The sequence below is a fragment of the Zophobas morio genome, unplaced genomic scaffold, assembly GCF_036711695.1.
Source record: "Zophobas morio isolate AGI-343-1 ecotype UQ-CSIRO unplaced genomic scaffold, CSIRO_AGI_Zmor_V1 ptg000019l, whole genome shotgun sequence".
NCBI lineage: Eukaryota > Metazoa > Arthropoda > Insecta > Coleoptera > Tenebrionidae > Zophobas > Zophobas morio.
This window is the reverse complement of record NW_026972124.1, coordinates 1,225,904-1,247,686: the sequence shown is the minus strand read 5'-3', so window position 1 is coordinate 1,247,686 and position 21,783 is coordinate 1,225,904. Positions and strand designations below refer to the sequence as shown.

The window sequence follows — 21,783 nt, the reverse complement described above, 5'->3', positions numbered from 1 at the left end:
ATTCTGCAGAATTCAATTCTATTTAGGATTCTACTTTTAAGTTTATTGTTCGGCAGAATACAGTTCATTAGTCAATACAAATAATTTTATCTTTTGACTTCACTCACTTCATTTGTAACTTAAACGAGAGTTTACAATCCAGAGAGCGCGACAGCTCCGAATTCGCGATGCACGGGACTGCGAAATCTCGCCCTCTGCATCTCCGATTCGCTACAGTTCGTTTTTAAAAATTGACAACATGCACAAATTCCCTCTAATATTCTCAATGCAGAAACACTGTACAACAAACGTTGATATACCGAGATATATTTATTACCTGGAAATTTTTATTTATTAAACGAGAAAGGCAAATTCATGCGTAAAAAGAGGGAAAGAGAGAAAACGAACGCGAACCTTAAATTCGTTTTTTTCTCTTTTTTAAATAAAACGAAATTTAAAAAAGTGGAAGAATCGTTATGCAACAATACGTACTGGTAGTAGTTAATGTTTACCTCAAACTACGAGGTATAAATCTAACCTAGCTGAAGACTTGTGCATTATTTGTGATATCTTAACCGTCACACTTACGCCTATTTAGCAATAGGTTTCAGACATATTTATTTTTCCATGAAGCAAGTCGCAGGGTAACGTTAGTAGACACACGTCGGTCACCTGAGAAAGGTTGGATCGTAAAAAATCTCATGAATTTTCGCAGCACTCTCGACTACAGTTGCTTGCATTCTAGATTTTAATGATCGTCAGAAAGCTTGCTCTAAAATTCTTTAAATAAAAAGTGTAGTTTTTTGTATTAAAAAACACATATTTTTGCGCAGACGCGTAGGTGCAAGTGATCAAAGAAATTGTGTAACATTTGCGGCGTAATTACACGACAGAAATAAATTTGATGTGACGAGACAGTTTTCATAACTCTGAGCACTCGTTCTGAAACACGTAAAACTACGTAACTTTGTGGGGTTGGAGCGTTTCTAAACGATTTGTCTCTGTATTATCATGCAGATAACATGTGGGCGTTTTACTGAGAGAATTCAGTGAAGCGACTGGGTTTTATTATTTTCTTTTTGATTTTAATTTTTGCGATAGTAACGAAAGATCTGTACATATTCTTGCCTTAATTAAATTAAGAAGTGTAGTTCTGCAGACGTCTAATACTTATGGGCTATAATCGCTCTTTGGTGAAAACTTTCTCGTAAGCTATATAGCTGATCCGACGTTCCATTTTGTAAATTATTATCCTTTACGTCTAAAGTTTTAGAACGAAAAGGAGTATTTGGGATTATTGTACATATGTGAAATTAGTAAACAGATGTTCTGAAGTTTGTTAATAAAGCTTTATCTCGACAAATGATTTCGGAGTTGTCAAAGGAAAACGGGCCTTTACGAAATTTCCCTGTTTTAAAATATCCATTTAGAGAGTTTAATAAAATTTCAGCATCAGATTCCTCCACTTAAAAATAGTATAAATATTCCGAGCTCGGATCAAAGTAAGAATTAATCAGAATATAGGGGCTCGCCTAACCTTTGTTTTGTAACGAGTTTGAACAAGATGAAACGGAGCTGGTAAATTTAGCAAATTATTTGTAAATTGTGTGTGTGATAAAATAATTAATGCCGTCATCTGCAGAATCGATACAAAGGATTAAATTTATTTGAGCTAACATCTCTTGCTTCTTTAAGCCTATAGCAGACCTGAGTTACTGAAGCGTTACGAGTGATTTGATCAAGTCGTGTTACGACTTAAACGAAGTGTAGAATTGAAGTGTTGAAGAGAATCAGGGCAGTTGCCGATATTTCGACATGTACCAATCCGACATCGTCTGTAAACGTGTAATTTCTACTCATATAATTAAACGGCAGGTAGACGTTCGTGTAAATTCTATGACTCCGAGATGCATTCCGATATTCTAGTTTAATCATACCACATACGAAACAAGTTTGGACCGAGTTCAACACGCCATAAATTCTCTCCAAGTATGTGAAATTTTGGTTAATTGAGAGATACTTCTCGAAGTTAACAAGTTTTAACTGAAGTATCTCCGTATATTTGTTTCCATCATACATTATACAGCCAACTTTGCGGAACGCACATCCAGAAATTGACATTTGCCACATTTGGTTATAAATTTAGTACCGTTTTGCGTAGCCTGCTGAGAGCCTAAATTTACCCGTTCGTACGAAACCTAGGAACGAAGGTATGCTTTGCTCCAGAACGATTTTCTCCGCAAATGTAAACTCATTTCGTATTTTAGTTGTTCGGTTACTTTAAATTTACAAAGGAGCGTTCCCAGTGCAACTCGCCAACTTCTCAACATGTAAATGTACCTAGTTACGATTGCCACTAAAATGAAGAAAAATGCGGTGCGATAGTGCAAATATAGTTGTTGAGTTGACAAGAGGTAAGATTTATCGAGTGGCATGGTAGAAGCTTATACGTTATAAATTGTGAGTGAGGTAGCGAGGTATCAGATAAGAACGTTTCATTGTTGTCCCGAAAATGCCTCTTCTTTTTGCTAACACGTTCAAAGATCATTAACATTGTTAACTGAGTAAGAAAGCCCGGCACTTTTCTACTTTTCTAAATACAAATAAGAATTGTTATGAATTCTGGGTTTTCGGTTGTTCCTTCGTTCTTTTTTTTCAGTTATCGCGCGTAATGCGCAAAGAGTCGTGTCATCAGCATCGAGTCGAGAAAGGTTCAGAAATAAAAATCCTCGTGTTTTATGTGAACGCGATAGGATCAAAATTTGTTAAGTACGAGTCGCGAATGTGATTTTCTTTTGAGTAGGTAATTGCGATGAAATATTGGTCGCTACCGGCGTGCGTTGATACGGTTTTGATTGCGGCCGTTGAAAAATGCGTCACTTAGTGAAATTAAATTCGGCGCGGGCCTTAAAAATTGCGAAAACAATGATCCGGTTTCGGTATTTAGGCTCGTTTCGTTCGTATCAGTAAGACGCAGGCGTTCCGTCCATATGCGCAATATTTTTAAAAGCTTATTCTTTAAAAGCAAACAAAAGAACATACGTGATCGGCAATTCTCCAAGTTAGAAACATTCGGTTGCAAGGTAAGGCAAGGACAGGCGAAAAATACGGAGATAAATGGTCCGTGACGGAGAGCAAGATTGATGGAAGCCACGGTATAGTGGCTGGGACGCTGGGCGCCAGCTCGGAAGATACATGTGTCGATGCGGAAATACACGGACCGAGCAAGAATCCGATACTTATGGCACCATTGTGGTCCGGAATGTTGTTATGCCGTTCATTCGCGTAAATTTCGCTCCTTTGAATAGCGATGAAATCGGGGATCTCGTCGCTGCACTCTTGTAATGAAGTGCAATAAGCGCTGATCAATGAAGCGCAGTCTCGGTGCTCCTTGGAAGACGACGAATAATCTATTACGACGTAGAGACGAGTTAATGAGCTCCACACTTGATCAACCTCAACGTTTATCCGTCGTTGCTTAGTCATTTCTTTCGCACACGACGACTTCATTTTATTATCGCACGAAATCGGATTTTAAATCGAGTACAACTTCGCGGGAGGCGACGACATGTTTCGGTCGCTTGCTTACGCGCATTTTGGATTCATGAAGCCAAAAAAGCCACTCTGTGACCATTGTCTACGCTCGCATCATGACTAGCCGACTAAATTATTGTCCCACGGAAACGAACTGAATAAACCGACCCTAACCCAGACGAATTCAAATCAATACTATTTTAAATAAACAGCTAACATAACGCCGTTACGGGGTGCAACCGCTAAACTCGACGCAAACGTAAACAAAACCGCTTTTTCTGTACCGCTTCCAGCTAACGAATCACTATTTACGTGTGTTTATTTATGGCCCGTTGCGTTGGCGCACGACGAGAGTTATTACTACGAGACTCTCTAAACGAAGCAATTCCGTTTAGCAACTATTGGTCGCAAAACATCTTTGTCGCCTAATAAGTTTAGATGATCTTCCGGTCCGGTGTCACAATCAACGTAATTTAGGTCCTGGAAAATCCTCTTCCCGAAGAAGACGTCTTACGTCTAGTTAGTGTTGTTTGTTTTCTCTTTCGCAGGTGAATTCGATACAATCGATGATAGCGTGTTTAACGCCGATGCTGGTCTGCGTTCCCATTCCTGTAGAGTCAAGTTCGGTGTTTTCAGGATTGTATTTCGCAGTGGATTTAGATTAATTAGATGATGTAGTTAAATCCTCGATTCTGCAGGTCGCCACTGGGCGTCGTCGGCTTGGCGACGAAATAACGATACGAAAAGCGGTCACAATTTAGGAAATACGTATTTATTTTGTACGTAGAACGAGAAGATTTACGATTGGTTGCCTCCTGTCCATTTTCGTGGAGCTATTAATATTGCCTGTAGTGCACCTGTGACAGGTGTACCTATATCAGCAACAGTCTCCACTGTATCGTTTCATGGATGTTATTTGTCCTGGAGGAAGGAACTCACAACTTTGTATTTTTGTGTTTGCTACATGTTGCGATAAATTTCTAAAGCACGGTGCCGGAGGAGATATATTGATGAATACTTCTCATTTGAAGATTTAAGGTACAATTTCGTTTTATCGGTTGTAACCGACTTACGGCCACTAAAGCTTTATAATGCGGCTATTTTCTATTGTTGCGTATTATCTCCGCAACTCACAATCTGTGCCGAGAAGTGGCTATAATTTTACCTTTCTCGAATATTTGATACGCAAAGTCGAATAAATTTCCTTGACAACTTAAAATTATTACAAACAATAAATATTTAGTAGTGATATTACTCGAGCGACATTTTAATTAATTTCTTTTCTTATCTCAAGTTTCTTAGGCCAAAAGCCGACAGTCCCTCGTGATATATTTCGTTTATTCGTGTTAAGTAAAACGGCATGACAGTCGACATGACAGCATGTTAACGAGTTCCGGGACACCGATATCAGGTGGTGCACTATATTCTTTTGCGAATCTGCACGTTTTTGCACAATTATTGCCGACTTCTCCCCGACATAACATAAATTCCAGACGCTTCAGACAATGCCGGCTTAAAAAGTAATTAGTTTGCTAACACATCGCCAGACAATCCCGTTTTTAATTAATTTGTTGGAAAATTAAGTTGTAAACGACAACAGATTACGAAGCCGGAATTCCAAATCCGGATGGACAACATCGCGATCTGCGAAACGGTTGCGAAGCGATGTAGCTCTTTAAATTAAGATGAACTAAGGTGATGTGGAGTAATGAGCGTAGACATAATGCCGGAACGCCTTTAAATAATGCCAGATTGCGTTGTTTTATTCAACAAGTTGCTTAGCGCATACAAAAACGATTTTTAACTACAGCTTAATAAGTGGGCATGAATATTCCAGCAGTTTTCACAAAAATATTCAAAAAACTAACAAATTGAAAGTAATTAAAGCGCACTTGGTTCGACCTCCTTATCTGCAATGAAAGAAATTGCACGAATATCATGCTCGCTCAGATAATGCCGCTGAAAATAAAAGCGGCATTACTCAAGGTGTCACAAGTAGTTTTAAAAACTTGCGATTCGAGAACGGAACCGGAAACGTGCCGCATTCCTTATGCCGAACGGAAGTAGTCAATTAAGTCGAATTTTTAACAGTTTCAAGGTTGCAACTTTCCAATATCGCCGTCGTCCGAAGTATCGAAATGTGAGGTTAAATTCCGTTGGTGTGTCATTTCGATTAAATTGTCTGCATTTTTTTGGTTTATTTATTAAACTCTTCCGACCCCGTCCGTTTTACGGGCCGACGGAATTCATCAGATTTACGAAATACGGTTAACACGGTCGTTACGAACCGCATAAAGACCAAATATAAAATAAACATCGAGTCCGTTGCATGTCTTCAACAAACTCGTTTTAAATGCGTCTCGTATGTACCTAGATTTTTCTTAGTACAACAAACATTCGTAACAAATTGACGAATCCCGTCGGTTGCGAAATGACGACGCTACGACTGATCGAAGGACGATATTCATAACGAAATATCGCGAAGTTTGATTGAAATAAAATTACCTATTGCTCGCTTTTATTGACTTTAAAGTATTTATCTAAAAATAAACAAAATCAATTTTTGACACTCCCTACCCTGCTCGAGAAAACCGCAACGAACTAATAGACGTGTCGTCGTACTATCGAAATTAATAGCGTGTCAGATCTGACCATTTTTAATTACCGCAGCAATTAAATGATACGCATCTCTATTAAATTCAAAATAAAAATCATTTTTGCGGCCCCATCGGCAAAAACTAATCGTACGGAGCAGATGACTGGTTCGGAAAGTTGCCAAAACTTTGAAACTGTCTTAACTTCGTTATCGAGATTACAAAAACGACTTAAGCCCATAAGTAGAATACTAAAAAAAAAAAGTAAAACGAGACAAACTGGGTCTTAATGTTAACTATCGAACTCGACCAAAGTAAAGCAAAAGTTTGAAAAGTCTTGTAGACACAGAGAGATTTCCATTTCTGAGTAGACGTAGGCCGAACAGGACGAAAGTCTGTGGTCGGGTGTTTTATGTTAACCAATAACCGAATGTGTTTATTTTGCAGAATCCGTGCAAGCTACTAGCGAGTCCAGGAAAGAGATGGTGTTAACAAAAACTAACAAGCATGTGCTCAAAAACAGTTAATTTGTTGTTGTACAGCGTACACGTTTTACATGCGTTTCGCCTGAAAAAAAATTTCTGCCGGTAAAAATCGCGCTTCGAACCGTTCGTGATGGCGTCTTCCCGAGCATAAAAAGTGGCAATGTGTGAGAAATGGTTCTGAGCGCAAACAAAATTAATTACAAAGGAGAGCCAGGAATAAATACGAATTACTACGTGACACGTGACAATACGAATAGCCGTCAGCCTAAATCACCCCAGACGTATAGCGATTCTTGGTACGTAAGGGAAACGAATACTTATGGCAGCAGCTCTGCCGCGACGGTCGATAAAGAACAGAGACATTCCTGCTGGTGTTGGTCAAAGTCTGAAGGAGCGCCTGAACCCGCCATGAGGTACACGAACGGACCCCAGTCGGCGGCTAGCATGGTGGCGTCCTACGGCGTCTACAACGACGCGACGCTTCGGGCCGACGACGACGAAGACGGATTCATACCTAGGTTGGTCAGGTCGAAACGTCCGCGTTTCGCGCTATTTTTGATTTCTGTCGACGACGACGACGACTCAACTCGAGGAATTTTTCCCCACAGGGCGAACGTTTACCGCGGCGTCGTGGTGAACGCCGCCGGCGACAGCAGCGTTTTGAGACCGGTGCATCTTCAGGAACCAGCTCCGCCCGAGTCAGAGTCGTGCGGCTGGTGCTTCTCGAGATCCTCTTCTACCACGCCGTCGGCGAGGAACTCCTGCTTGGCGTCCTGGTGTCGGCCCACCATCCTTCTGCTCATTTTAGTTTTACTAGTTGTCATTTTCGTGTTGGTCTCCGGGATTCTGCTTTACTACAACTGTACGTTTGGTGGTGTTTTGCATGTATGTTGTTAGATGTTTCGAGCTGCTTGCGCTTACGCGTTCGTTATAATAGTTCCTGTGTAGCATTAACCGGTTAAACGAGTGTCAAATTAGTTAATAGTTTTGTCATTAGAAGTGTTGATGAAGCGTCGACCGCCGTAGATTCATAATTGCCAAGTTGCGTAGCGCTTTCTCTCAACTTGGAGCCCTAGCCGCAACTAATCGCTTGATATTGTATCTCGCTACCACTCAGGCGTGAGCACGAACATCGCGGACTTATGCATGGTTAATATTAGGTACGCCACAGGTAATATTAACTCCAAATTAACTCTCATTAAATACATCCTCAGATTCCATTATTTTAAACTTATAAATATACTCGCGGTCCGTAATATAACCTTCTAATTACAAGCTAGAATTCAAACGTAATTTTAATAAGTCTCAAAGTCGAAGCATTCGGCAGAGAGCGAGTGTGAACATGTTGTTAACTTTCAAATGCCACATTTTCGTTTGAAGATTTATTTTCCTTTCGGCAGAAAATACGAGTGCGACTCCAGAAGTCTTTCTGGTCAATAGACTTGTTTGTATAATGGTCCTTATCTCCGTTCGCTTCCGCAGCTTTCAAAGTCGCCGTTCATTTTTTAAGTAATAACTCATAAATAAAAATGTTGGCGAGACATTTTAAAGTCTCGAGTTTCAGGTCAAGCCGTTCGAGAACGTTCGTCACGTCACCTTTTCGCAACTCTCACGTCAACTCTTTGCCCTCTTATGTGGATGCAAGAACAAAGCCGGACCGTTTTTGTCTTTCCCGAAATTAATGGGCCTACGTGTTGCTGACAAGACGCCATGTCTCATAATTGACTTAATTCCCAATTTAAATAAATTAGATTCGAAAGCGGTCACCGAATCGAATTAGAAACACTCTTTTTGTCAAAATCTCGCTCGCATAGGAAGAAATTTGCGTCGGATTGTCGTCAATATCTGAATCCTACCGACTGAGCCGTTTAGCGTAAACTGAATCGAAATCGGATTAATGTAGCAAAAACCGTGCAGAGACATAAATTTTGATGTCCGATATGGCCGGCCGTGTTTAGAACGTGACGGACAATTGCACTAGCCAAGTTTTAACGGCGAAATGAGATTTTTAATTTAGTTATCTTCGCCGAAACGAATATTCGAGGTGGGTCCAAAGCACGTCGTTAGAAACGTCGATGCACCTAAGTCGTAAGAGAGGGCGTGCACTTGATTAATCACTATCGATCCGCGTGCAGCCAATAATTATTGAGCATTATTTGAACGTAGAACGCATTGTGTGGAGAGGGTGTAAATAGTGAGTTTGTAGATAGAAGTAATCAGGCGTCCATGCACATCGATCACCCTTATCGTATAAATCGTGATGTCTATATAATGGCACTGTGTAGCACGTGTCGGTTTATGTGCTCGCTGCTCACCCTTCCACTGTCCGGTTTCGCTAATGTATAGCCCTAAAAAGCACAATTGGAAATATTTACGTTTTTGAAACCTGATGTCGCCCAGCTTACGCTTTCACCAGGGCTTTTCCATTAAATAGCCCATATATCATTATAATTATTGTTTTTATCGACTAATCCAAGCAAAGAGCATAACGTTTAATCCGCTCCTGCCCTAAGCAAATGCCATTTTGTAATTTAGCAAAACACCGAACCTCGTTCCATGGACATTATTATCTTATTGCCGACTTACACAAGACACGGAAAAATAAAATTTTCTTTTGTGTCTGACTCGACCACATCGCCAGATCGGGATTTTATGACCGTCGTAACGAAGAAGGAACTCTAAATCCCAGATCGGTCAAAGTGAGAAATTCAAGAGCCATTTTACAAAATATGATCGGTTTACCACACGGTCGAAAAATAACCGTAAAATCTACTTTGCTAATTCGGCTAATCGAATCACAGCTGCACTGCGCATTTTTTCCGTCGAAACAAAAATTCGCGCTGCCGTTGTTAGCAAAATGCAAATTTTGTAAATTCGAGATGTAGGTAAAACGCAGACGCGAGCATTTCATTTCAGTAATAATAACATAACTTCAAATTAATTCCTTCGGGATATGTTCATCGGTTTGGTGGTTTTGTAGCTGCTCGAACTCCTAAGAATTTGTCGTTTGATATAGCTAACCTAGCACAGAAATTTAGATCGAAAGCTTTTTGGTTACCGACAGCTCGGCTTTGTCAATTACCTTGGCGCTTTAGTCCTAATCTAAAATAAAAACTTAACAATAAACAGCTCTGATAGTTTCTATAGTCGAGTTTCTGAAAGTTGTCTTTTGTCGAACGAGAGTGGCAAAAAGAACTCTTTGAGAGTTAATGCATGAAGTCACAAAGAACGTCTATTTTTAGGACAACCACACTCTTGCAATTCGCCGCAGAAGGTTGTTTTGAAATGTCGGTCTTAGTATTCGCAGTAGGTAGCCGCGACTTAAATGTGAACCTAAGCAGTTACTGCAATACGAATGTGAACTTACTTGCCCACTTTAATAATGATAACAATAATTTTCGAGTCGAAGGAAAATTTTCGTTGCTAATGAGCAACAAAAACGCACCCAGACAACGAAGATTCACTGCTGCAGTAATCCTTTGATGTAGTCTTTTTATTTTTTGGAGTCATGTCTACAAGTGTTCCGACACAACGTGAAATAAAAACTCCGTCTGTACGAGCATTTAAACTCAAGTTGTGAGTCCACTGCACCAATTAGGAAACTGGGTGGTTCTTATGCTTACATTAAGCAAATAGCTAGAGACACTTCTACGAGAAATATAACCTTCTCGAGGCGATATAATAATTCATCTTCTCCTTTATTAACCTGCTTATGACGCTCAACGCTAACGGGTGGGAGATCGTTTTGAGCAAGGGCTGTGAAGCTTGGCTTTCCTTAAGCTATTCTATCGAAAGAATAATATAAATTCAATTTGTTCCTCGTTCTTCGACCAGAGGATAACATTAATTATGTTTGTTAAAAATTTGAAGAAGCGTCCCTTGGAGCCATATATTGATTTTATTAATGGGTCGTTAGACGGCGGATATTTACGATTAACTATTTCCACTAGTAGGAAAAAAAAAAGAATTGGTCACTGAAAATACAAAATGTTGCTGCTCGCGAAGTGAAATTTAATAATAATAATAATTTTATGTTTTGATACCCACGCAATTGAATGCTTTCGACAAAACTAATTTTGGTTGTAATAAATGGTATCATTTTTATGCAACAGGCTATAAGAGAAGCGACTATTAATACATACAAGGATGATTTTTTTTTCTTTTGTAAATACAGAGTAATTATCGGTGGTTAACAGTGTGCGTTTAAAAGGTACGCGCAAGTTCGCAGCCGGGCAAATGCAGATATCAAATTGTGTTTTATTGGTACGAATTCGGGTCGAGGAAGTTGAGTTATTAATGGTCTGATTTAGCCGGCGTCACCCGAAATCAATAGACGAGGAACTTTCCATTTCTAGATGTAAGTGTCTGTTTGAAAATGCTGCCGCATCTTCAGTTTATTACATTGACTTATCGTTTCGAAGCAGCTTCTATAAGTTCATATCGTAGCATTTTAGCTTACACAGCTTTAGATCTAATCCGCACTTTCTCTACCGTTATATTCCACTTTTCCAAGTTTTCTCATTTCGCTTATATCACTCAGCTTTGCATAAAAGCATATTGTTAAAGCGTAAAGTGGCCAATCGGTTTTATTGCTATTGTAAATAAAAGTAAGTTTTATTTTGATGAAGGTTCTCTCGACACACACTAAAGCTTTTATGGGTACACGAAAACAAACAGTTACGAAACATATTTATTTAAAACTTGATGTAATGCTAATCGGATACGATCTAAAATATCCAGGTTTATTTAAAAAAAATATCGAGCTGCGGGCCAGTTTTTCGTTCCCTTCTTTTAGCACGTTCCTGAATAAAGTTTAATTACTCCGGAAGTTACTTCCGAACATTCCAGAATCGCGAAGTTGGATGAAGTAATCCTGATTATACGCAATTCTGACAATACATATTTTATTTATCGTCTCGATATTTACTTGCAACAACTGATCGATACGATAATTCCCCACGTTCCGAGTTACCCCTTTCTGAAGGTTCGCATGTTTCTCGAGCCTTTTGTATAAATTATGAGGTTTGCCTTTTCACACATTTCTCTAATAACACAGACAACGCAATAAATAAATTACAATAATTTTCCTACTTGATTGATCCTCTTTGTGCCCCCGAAATTGATTTTCTTACGGTCTGCTGATAAAATCTTACCTCTCAACGTAACAAGAGATTTATCACCACGACATTTATTACGAAAATAACCCAACTAATTTCAACTTACCTGAAAACACCAAATGACACTGAAAAATTATCCCACAGCTTTCATTTTCGTTCCGATTCCTCCTTAAACGTTACATCCGCACAAACAAAAATGTTTATCCGATCACGTCGATTTTATCGACACATGCTACTTCCATCTGGATGAGATTAATTGCTTCTGATACGCAGAAACTGGGATTAAGGTAGAGGCATGCAATAAAGCCGTGCCAAGATAGAACGATATCTGGAATCTACGTACTCTAGTAAAACACACAATAGAAGAATTTAATTAATCGAACCCACTCACAGATTCAGATAAAAAAGATCTCCTAAGCAAACCCGTTTTTATCAAAGACAAAACGTAACAGCAACGACCGGCACCCGACAAAACAACACGTCCTCCACTTTATTCCGTATTTTCGCATATTTGATATTAGCAATAATGAAGACTTGGAATTTAATCACATTCTCATATTATGCTTATGCGACTCACTTTACGGAAAGACCCTTTGTTATCGACAGACTCCATCTTTTAAATCGTTTGCCTAATTCTCCTTATTTTCTCTTTCTCGAGATAAACAAACGCTAACGTTCGTGTCGCGATGACTATGTGACAACGCCGCTCAGGTAAAAGTTGCACCTTAGGGACGAGTTTCAAGAATAAAGAGTGAAAATTTTCTCACCCCTAGGTCTATGTCAATGTGTGAAACATAATACAAAACTCTCGAGGAAAGTTTTTTAAATTCGCCGATTTATTACACAATAGCACACCAATCGTGAGTTATTGATACGTCCTATTGAGATTTTCTGGATACGAGAGACCTCAACGAAAACCGATATCGACGGAGGCCGAGTTGTGGTTTAACAAATAGCGAACGCAGTTTTGATATTAAAATATCAAATAGTATCTTTAAAAAACCGAACCGCGTTGCTTCCACTGTCCGATTCAAGAAGAGACGTTTAAGCAAATATCGTTTGTAGCTTTTTGATATCGCGAACTCGAACAATATCAACAGCAAAATGTAGGGCTCTGCAGCAATGAAACGTCTCTATTGTTCGTGTCGAAGTGACATTTTTGACAGTCGAGAAAAATATCAATCTACTTTTGAAAGTAATTCGGCTCGCTCCGCTCGTCAAATGGTCGAAATTTTTAACTTGATATTTTTGATAGCCGTAATATCAAAACGGTGTTAGCATTATTATTAAATTTTGCTTTCTGTTCTGTTTCTGTCGTCCTAATTTGTACGCGTTCCGTGTTGTAGAACATGGCAATATTAAAAAATCCCTGCATGTTCCGTGTTCATATCCACCTTTGGTTTACGCCGTGTAAACAGCTTTAAAACTGCGGTCTTATCCTAGTTTTATATGTCGGAGTAGGATTATTCGCGGTAACGGCCATAAAAAGCTGAGTAAGTAACAACCCTAATTTTATGTGTATTTGAAAAAAATTCTCGCGGTTGCCATAGTCCAGCGAAATAAATGGTAATTTATCGTGGTAATAAAGAAGCGAGACGGCGGTAGTGGTTTTAATTAGTCTAGAACAGAGTCCGCGTATGCATTAATGTTTGTTATAAACACACCCACTTATTGCGTACCTTTCAGTGTTCGTAATGTAGTGCATGTACTTAGTGCTTGCATAGCCGAGTTCGCTTAGTTAACCGCTTCTAAGTATGACTCATCACATATATTTTTGTTTAAAACACATACGAAGGGAAAATTTAGAGACTGCACCAAATGCACACGGTTGACGTAAACATGTTTGCTTTCTTACGTCTTCGACAAACACTTCTGTCTGGGAAATTCGTTCGAAGGAAGGTTAATTTTTCTTTTTTTTTCTTTTTCAGATTTGATGCACAAACCGCGACAGCACTATATAGAAGGTGAGTTTGATTTGAATTTATGACGGTCTTGATTGAAACTGAAGTCACATTTGCATAATTTTGGCAGATGTTAAAATATGAAATGCACGAACTCTCTATGCAAATTACTACATGAGGTATTCATTGTAAACTTAGTTGCATCAAGTTCGCAAAATATTGACTATGCATCTGCTCCATATTTCGTAGTTTGCTAAAGTTCGGAAAATATAATTTCCTTTACGATTCTAATTCGTTCTAGGAAACTGTTCGCACGGTACGCGATTTTCCAACTACGCAAACAAATTTATTTTCGCATTTTTATTCCCTCGCATGCATTATTTTGAGTAAAATACTTTAACGGGGCACGATTTTTTATAATACAAGGCAGTAATTTAACGCGGAGATGTCTTCTGATAACGTTTTGCTTGTAGTACGCGTAATAAAATTTACGGCCACTACATAATAACCTGACATTTAACACCAGCTGTAAGTTAAGGAGTTTAACGATTAATATACTAGATTACAATTAGGACGATTTTAAAAGGATTAGTTTTATTATCCCGGCGCCTCCACCATTTTTCTTTTCTTGGTATTTGAAATGTTGGTGGTCAAGGCATCACGAATGTATGTTTGAGACACTTCGTGAATATAATAACACTTGTGAGGGTTTTTACTCAACGTTTTGCCGCTTCCGAGAACGGACGTCGTACGACAAAGATATACGATATACGACGTCGTTATTCGGGTCAAGTCGTCGACGTATTTAGAAAAACGCGTTCGCTTAACCGTCTATTAAAAAAGCGTAGAACGTACAAGACGTAGTCGATTTTTGTAAATTTCGGCAACCGAAGTCATAAAGGAACGAGCATCGAGTACTCATAAACAACTGCTTATTAGAGACGTAAATTAAGCGCTCAGTTAATTAAGATCTTGATTATTAGAGCATTACTAAAATAATTATTTTGGTGATTTGCTTAAGATGTGTAAAGACATTTGAGTGTTAATAAGCATTATTCCACTAACTGCGAATTATCCATTAGTGCCATATTTCGGATGTCCTGATTATAAGTGCCTTAATTAATGAAACATTTTCATCAGATTGAGCTACGTTGTTTTGAATAAAATAACAGAATTTCATTCTGTCGACGCTCGATTTTATTTTATTCTGTTTTTAAAAACATCGCGTCGAATCAATCTTGTAAATGCAATTTGCAAGTGTGATTTTGAAATTTAATGTATGTTTAGGTTTCGTTCTGTGCAGCGGTGGTTAGTTTGGACATTTGACGCACCGTTAAACTAGACAGGTTTATCTAATTTTAGTTAGTGCACGTAATTGGTATGCAATATTCTGCGGTGATCTATTTACAGCAATAACCGTACACGTATTAAAGCGATAAAGAAACATTTACCGAGCCTCAGGAACAATTATGCGCGACATAAATTATCGTTAGAAAATTTTTCGAAACGTGCTAGAAATTGAAACGAAAAGAGATTAGTTGCCACAACGATTGTTGCTGCTCGATAATGGCGTAACCTTTAAAAAAAATCTAAAGATCGATGCATTGTTGTGCGCCTATATAATTAGTCCATTATCCCTTAATTCGAGAAGTGTAATCTAAATAGCCGCAAACTTTTTCGGAATTTAAATTGAGCGATTTTATCGTTCCGCCGGTAGAATATTTTGCAAAGTTAACACTGCCATTACATGCAACCCAGAATAAATAACATTTTATCCGAATGAAGCGCGGAATTTTGCGCAGATAATTCATGAAGTTGATCGGTCGGGTCATGGAGATTAAATGTTTGTAAATTTGTCGAATGATCAAAGAGCTTAGCGGCCACAAAATTGACCAAAAATCGTATAAATGAAAGAATAATTCGTTATCCGACATTTTTTTCGCACAACCTCAAAGTAATATAATTACGAAATAAATAACTCGTCTGTAACCTTTTTCGGGCGCCGGTCCTTCGTCATCTGGTCAGAAATTATTTTTAATGTTACTCATTAACCTCCCCTGGATAAACAAAAATAACCGCGATCGATATTCCTTCATCAACATTTATACATATAATCTGATCGCTTTGATCTCGAAATTCTTAATTATAAATTCGTCAGCTGTACATTTAGCGCGCGCACTTCAATTCCAATTTGCATTTAAAGTAAAACGGTTCCTTTCAAAAATTTCTGTTGATTTTTGGCGACCCTAGAGGTTAGACAGGTATTTTATATGCATTCCTTTGATATCCGCACTGTATTGCTATCATCGCCGCAATTTCTTTGATCTCGGATCGAGCCTCAATTTTGTCCTTCGACGCTACGTTACGAAATTGTTAATTGTTCAATTGTTTTCTAATTATGCGTTTCTGGAAGTTAGTTTTCAGCGTTAATAACGAGTTATTCGCGGAAAGTTTGATGAGTTTTCTCTAATTTATCGCGGTGTGTACAAGATACAAAAACGGCAGGGGGGAGGCTGTAAATTAGGCCAATCTAACGGCCGATTACCATGTGAGACAGATTCTGCGAGTACTGAAACATAAACTGATGAATATAACTACACGCCCTCGTTTGTTACATAAGTAAATAATTGAAACACAGTAAAAATACTTAAATAAGTGAAAATAATGCTTGTGGGTGGTTGTACGAGCACGAATAAGCCAATGCGCAGGCGGTACAGGAAACCGAAACCCACCACAGCTGACGTCAAAAAGTGAAAATCCTACGTTTGTAGAACCGATTACATGTACGTCATAAGAGAGGAAACAAAGGACTACGTAAAAATTTATCTGAGTCCGGATCTGTTTTCCCACGAACTTTTTCCCCAACAACGCATCACTCGATCTACGAGTTTTTCAACAAAAATACGACAGTCTTAGTTCGGCTAACCTCCAAATCACCAGAAACTATCACCAAACTCGATACATTTTTAACTGTTACGAGAGCTGGACACGCGGTCGACAAAGTTGCGAGTCGAGTTTTGCCAAGAGTCGAGGAAAATTTTCGCTAAATCCATTTTTTAATAAAAACAAAAAGAATAGCGACAAGAATACTACGTCGTTGCTGAGGGCAGGTAGTGGTGCAGCGACTTGTAACAAATTCCAGAGTTCCCCAGTTTTTCATAAACAAAATTTAGCGATGTCCTCGTTGGCATTTTATGAAGAAGAATTTCTGAAGCAAATTTAAAATGACCTGAGAGACCGCGTTAGAAATGTTACCGTTATATATGGCCCTCGAGCGTATATTCTCTGATGACCCATTAGTACACAAATAATATAATTGTAGTTGGTGTGTATCCACAATCATGCAACGGAAACTGCCGACATCGTTTCCATTGAACGATCTAAATGATTTTGAATGTTCCACGTCAGAGTGACCATGTGGGACCGCTTTATTTTGACGAAAATTAATGGTAACGCCGCCGTATGCTTGTTTGAAGATAACGTTATAAATTATTCGCAACATTTCGTATCTCATGCATTTAATTCTTGGCCGGAGTTGTATGTGTTCGAAATTTCTAAATAAAACTCTTCATTTTTACGTATTTATGAATGCTGTCAATATTCATTTATCAGTTGTTAAATAAAGCTTTTATGATGTACGGCGCTGTGATTTATGCAGTACGAATATATGAATATATTGTCAGTTTTGTTATACACCGAGGATACGGTTATATAAAAATGCCATTTGTAGGGATTACCAACGAAATAGCGCTGATGGGCAGATGCCGCATGTCATTTACGGGTAAAGAGCTCAAATTTCGAATATATGATTTTAATAGCAGATAAAATATTAACGGATATTCAAAATGTTTATTAAAATTTAATGCAGTCGTACGAACTCGTACATAATCGATACAGCTTTTCTCCTGCAAGAACCTCGTCGGTTCTGCACTGTTATTTACGTGTGGCAACAAACAAATATTGTTGTATAGTCTGGACCCGCCGGTGTTTTAGTCTCGGGTATGGTCGTCGTTTTAGAAATATTTAACACCATAATGGATTATTGCGTCTACAATATTATGTGGGTTATGTAGCAGAAAGCGAAACTCGATCTAATTCTCCGCGATTACGTAAACACTATCGGCTTAAAAATTTAATCATATTTGAACTGTACTTTAACCCAGCTAAAATATTAATTTCGTTTAACCACTACGAAATATTTATCGAGATGGATTTATTTAGAAAGAGAGCAATTCTATATGGCCAATTTGACAAATTGGTTGAAAGCACTGCGATCGAAGTTGATTAATTTTTCTTTCGAAATTAATTAAAAATTTATCGACAGGTAATGTTATTGACACTAAAAGCTCGATGACAGTGGGAGCTTTTATTTAACCTAATCAAATCAAGAGCGTCATTTTTGAAATAATGCAAAGCCGAGACGCGGATTATTGATGGTGTTCGATATCTGTAACTCCTTTAATAACAACGAAAACCATTTTTATTGCACGAACTTCTCGAAGTTTTTTAATTTAACTTTTAAAATCGCTTTGTTAATAAAACTACCACTTTATAAAAGCAACGGTTCGAATAAACATGCCAACATTTTGTTCTATTAAGTTTTTCGAGTTTTTATTAAATTACAAAGATAAGAAATATAATTAACAACCCTCGGCGCCATATCGCGCGTCATCTCGAAATAAAAGAGATTTAATATTTATGTATCTAAGTTGTGAGTATCTCACAAACGTCGAAATACTTAATCCTTTAGCAACAGAAGCGGAATGTTTCCGAATTGATTTTGTTTTTTTTTTCATAAATACAGTCGTCGATATTGAAGCAATTAAATTACTTGCGTAACCTAATTTATGTAGTCCCACCCCTTTATTTGTTCCATCGTCTAGTTCAAACGGCCAACCCAAGGCCACTTCCAAACCACGAAATACACAAATCGGTAACAATTCACACAATAAATATAAAGGACTTAATGGCAGGTCGTGTGCTCATAGGGCGACCGAGTTCTCCATGGTGACGTCCTCAATATCGTAAACAGCGTTACGCATTAATCTAACCACTGTAACAGAAAAGTTGCACGGAAATAGTTTCTCCAGTCGATTGAGGGAGATTTCAACGCCGTATTTTAGTTATTGCGCATGCCAGACTTAATCAATGTCAATCGCCGTCACTGACATCTAAGTAACAATTATTTGAATTTAAACCGGATTATACTATAATTCATGGCTATTGTTGCCACTTTATCTAATCCAATTAGCGACGAAGAAAGAATTACAAGAATAAGATATAATCAGCGATCGTGACGTCGCCCCTGAATAAAAGAGATTTAATTTTTAGATGTACTTAAGCAAGGGTCTAAAAAATTCTTTAGTTAGCGAAGTGTTAAATTCGGAGGACGTTCTTTTATGGTTTAATTACGTCTGTGGTCATCGCCAGATTACATATAAATAAAAACGGTGTCTGTCAGGACGCAGCGGCTGAAAAATGATAGCAGTGACAGCTCATAACGACGAAAAAAATTTTCAAATGGGACAAAAATTATTTTCGTTGAGTTGCGTCCTTTACTCGACATAAATACTACACCACTTTAATTCAATAATGCCGTATAATGAAAATCAACCCCGAGCGCATTAGCCTAAATATACTTAATACAAATGGTATTAAGTGTATTTGGTTCGAGGAAAAGAAAAAAAAACGGATGTACTTAAATCGATTCCGTTCGAAGCAATACTTTATTATTTCCTTGCATGCACAATGCCAAATACACACCTTAGTAGTATAATGGCGCACAAAATTCACCCTCGATTTATTAGTATACCTACGCCTAACCCGAATCGAATGGTGGATGCGCCGGTTGAATTTTTTAAATCGACAAAATTTCCTCGACTGCTCGTGCACCGGTATATTAAATTAGCGAATTTGTGGTTTCCCGACGTTGGTAGCCATTCACATACTTTCACTGACATAACTGTAAAATATTGATGTTTGCGTGCGCTCCAGAACGAACGGGAAAAACCTGTTTACATGCTAGGATTGATTTTTCTACTTTCCCATAGCAAACAATAATATTTTCGGATTCTAATCTCTGTCAACGATGAATGCTCGTTGTTGTTTACTTGTTTTTTATGGATTAGTTTGATGGCTCGAGACCGATCAGATCAACAACTTCAAGCTCAGATAGTTAAGTTCAATTATTCACTTAACTGCTAGCAGTTGTTGCACTACAAGAAGCTCCTCTCTGAACTGCACCGGCGTTTTTCCCCATTCGCACGATCATTAAACTTGTCGCTGCCGATAATGGGACAAGTGTTCAGATCATGTTCATTAGTCATGTTCCATCATTCTCGCAACGAAGAATTAAACCGAAAATTTACCCTTTTTCTAAATTAAACTCGGATCTTGGAGATGCAGGCAGGCAAAAATACAACATTTAAAAAGGGTCACTTATCTTTTATCTTTCACCGGAAACAAATGCCTCTCATTTTCTTGGTCGTTCTTTCACGAGTCCTCCACTACTGCAGGTATTTAATAATCGAGTTGAAAATTTCAATTCTTCTACCGTTATTACGCTAGTAACAATTCTCGACGGAATTTGCGTTAAAGTACATGATAAAACGATCCTCAAAATTTTAACCCTGAGAGTATTATCTCTTATCTCTAGATTCTAAATAAAGAGAAGAGAGCGTTGATGCTGAAATAATGGTCTTAAATGATTATATTAATGATCGCAGGAGTGGAACCCGCTTTTTATGAATCGATTGAACAATCACAGGATTAAAATAAGTAACGGAACGTTGAGTTTATTACGGAAAATTATTGTTTGATTGAACATTTATCGCTCCCCGATACCGAATTTTCAAAACTAAAACTTCATTTTAATTTAGACATTCTTTACGCTTGTTTTTAAACTTAATTCGTCCAAACATTTTAATCCAGTTTTAATTACACCGATGCGAGTGGTATTTCAAACAAAATTACGAAAAGAATTTCAAGAAATACACTGCATTCCGTGGCGCCGGTTTAAATGTAACTAGTTAAGAAAATGCTATTCAGAGTCGATGGTGTGCACTGCGAGAGGGAAATTTTGACTCGAATTATGTATTCATTATTTTTATCTACGTCACGAACTTCTTTAACTGTATTTTCTGACGGTGCCGTAACAAGAAGTCCAAAAGTCTGTGCTTGTTTATGGTAACGGAATAATGTTTTAGAAATATTCGGTTTTAGAGTCTAATTTTTAAAAATTCCAAATATTGCGATATTTCAGTGGGCTATTCTGGAAAAACGGTTGCAATTATCAAAGAAACGACGTCGGAAGTGAATTCCAGGGCTCGAAATCTACAAGAAAATTTCTTTAGTTGACATTCGAAAATGGTCGAAAATGGGTTGAAATTTGAATTTTTTTATGAGTAGATTGGAGAAATTCAAAAACGAGGCTGGGTGGAGTTAGTTTTACCTTTTTGTCCACTAGTTATCAATAGAAAATACACTTGTTTAATAACATGAGTAATTAGAATGAAAACCGGGTGGGTGAATTGAATTTTTTTTAAGCACAGATTCGACCACTTGACCACATCACGAACCACGACAAAATCCCCCAGATTAAAAAAAACTCAAATTTCAATTAAATTTTGCGAAAAAAGGTGCGTCGTTCATAAGGCCATTGTGGCACTCATCCACTCTTGGATTCATGCCTTAATATTTGCCTTATGAAACTCGTTCTTTAATTGATCAATTTATTTATTACATTTCTTTGAATTAATGTGTTATGTTGGTGTTTTTTTAATATGTATTTCATTTGTGAAATTTTGATTGACGTCTTTTAGAAACAAGAGTACCTACGTTCATCCAAAAAACGTATGTGTTTATTTTGGAACCTAGCAATAACTGATTCATGTATGTTGTGTTGCATTGAAAATTGGTCAGGGTCCCGTTATTATAATGCTCACCTTATACAGTCAGTTAAAAAAACCAGAATCATACAAGCAAGATTTTGTTCATAGTTGCGATTGTGCATTTGACTATAAAAATAAATGTTTTCTACTACTTGTTTTCTTTTGGATAAGTTATGATAAAAGCAAAGAAGTCTGAGATTTTTTACGTTTTACGATAGGTAAAGAAGTGTTGTGACAGGGCAACTTTGGATAATATCTAGGTTTCTCGTTTCCGCCTATAGGAA

General features: G+C 37.9%; 2 protein-coding genes across 8 annotated transcripts in view; one reads left to right on the top strand and one right to left on the bottom strand.

The window, feature by feature from the left end:
- Window positions 1-21,783, bottom strand: part of LOC135131219 (pancreatic triacylglycerol lipase-like) — a 173,906-nt gene that overhangs the window by 91,805 nt on the left and 60,318 nt on the right. The window lies entirely within an intron of this gene.
- LOC135131212 (agrin-like) overlaps window positions 1-21,783 on the top strand; it is a 147,729-nt gene that overhangs the window by 68,758 nt on the left and 57,188 nt on the right. For all 6 annotated transcript variants that reach the window (XM_064058820.1, XM_064058817.1, XM_064058815.1 and 3 more), the window contains one exon: window positions 13,638-13,673. In XM_064058820.1, the coding sequence (XP_063914890.1) occupies window positions 13,638-13,673 (36 nt within the window). The remainder of the gene's footprint in view (window positions 1-13,637; window positions 13,674-21,783) is intronic.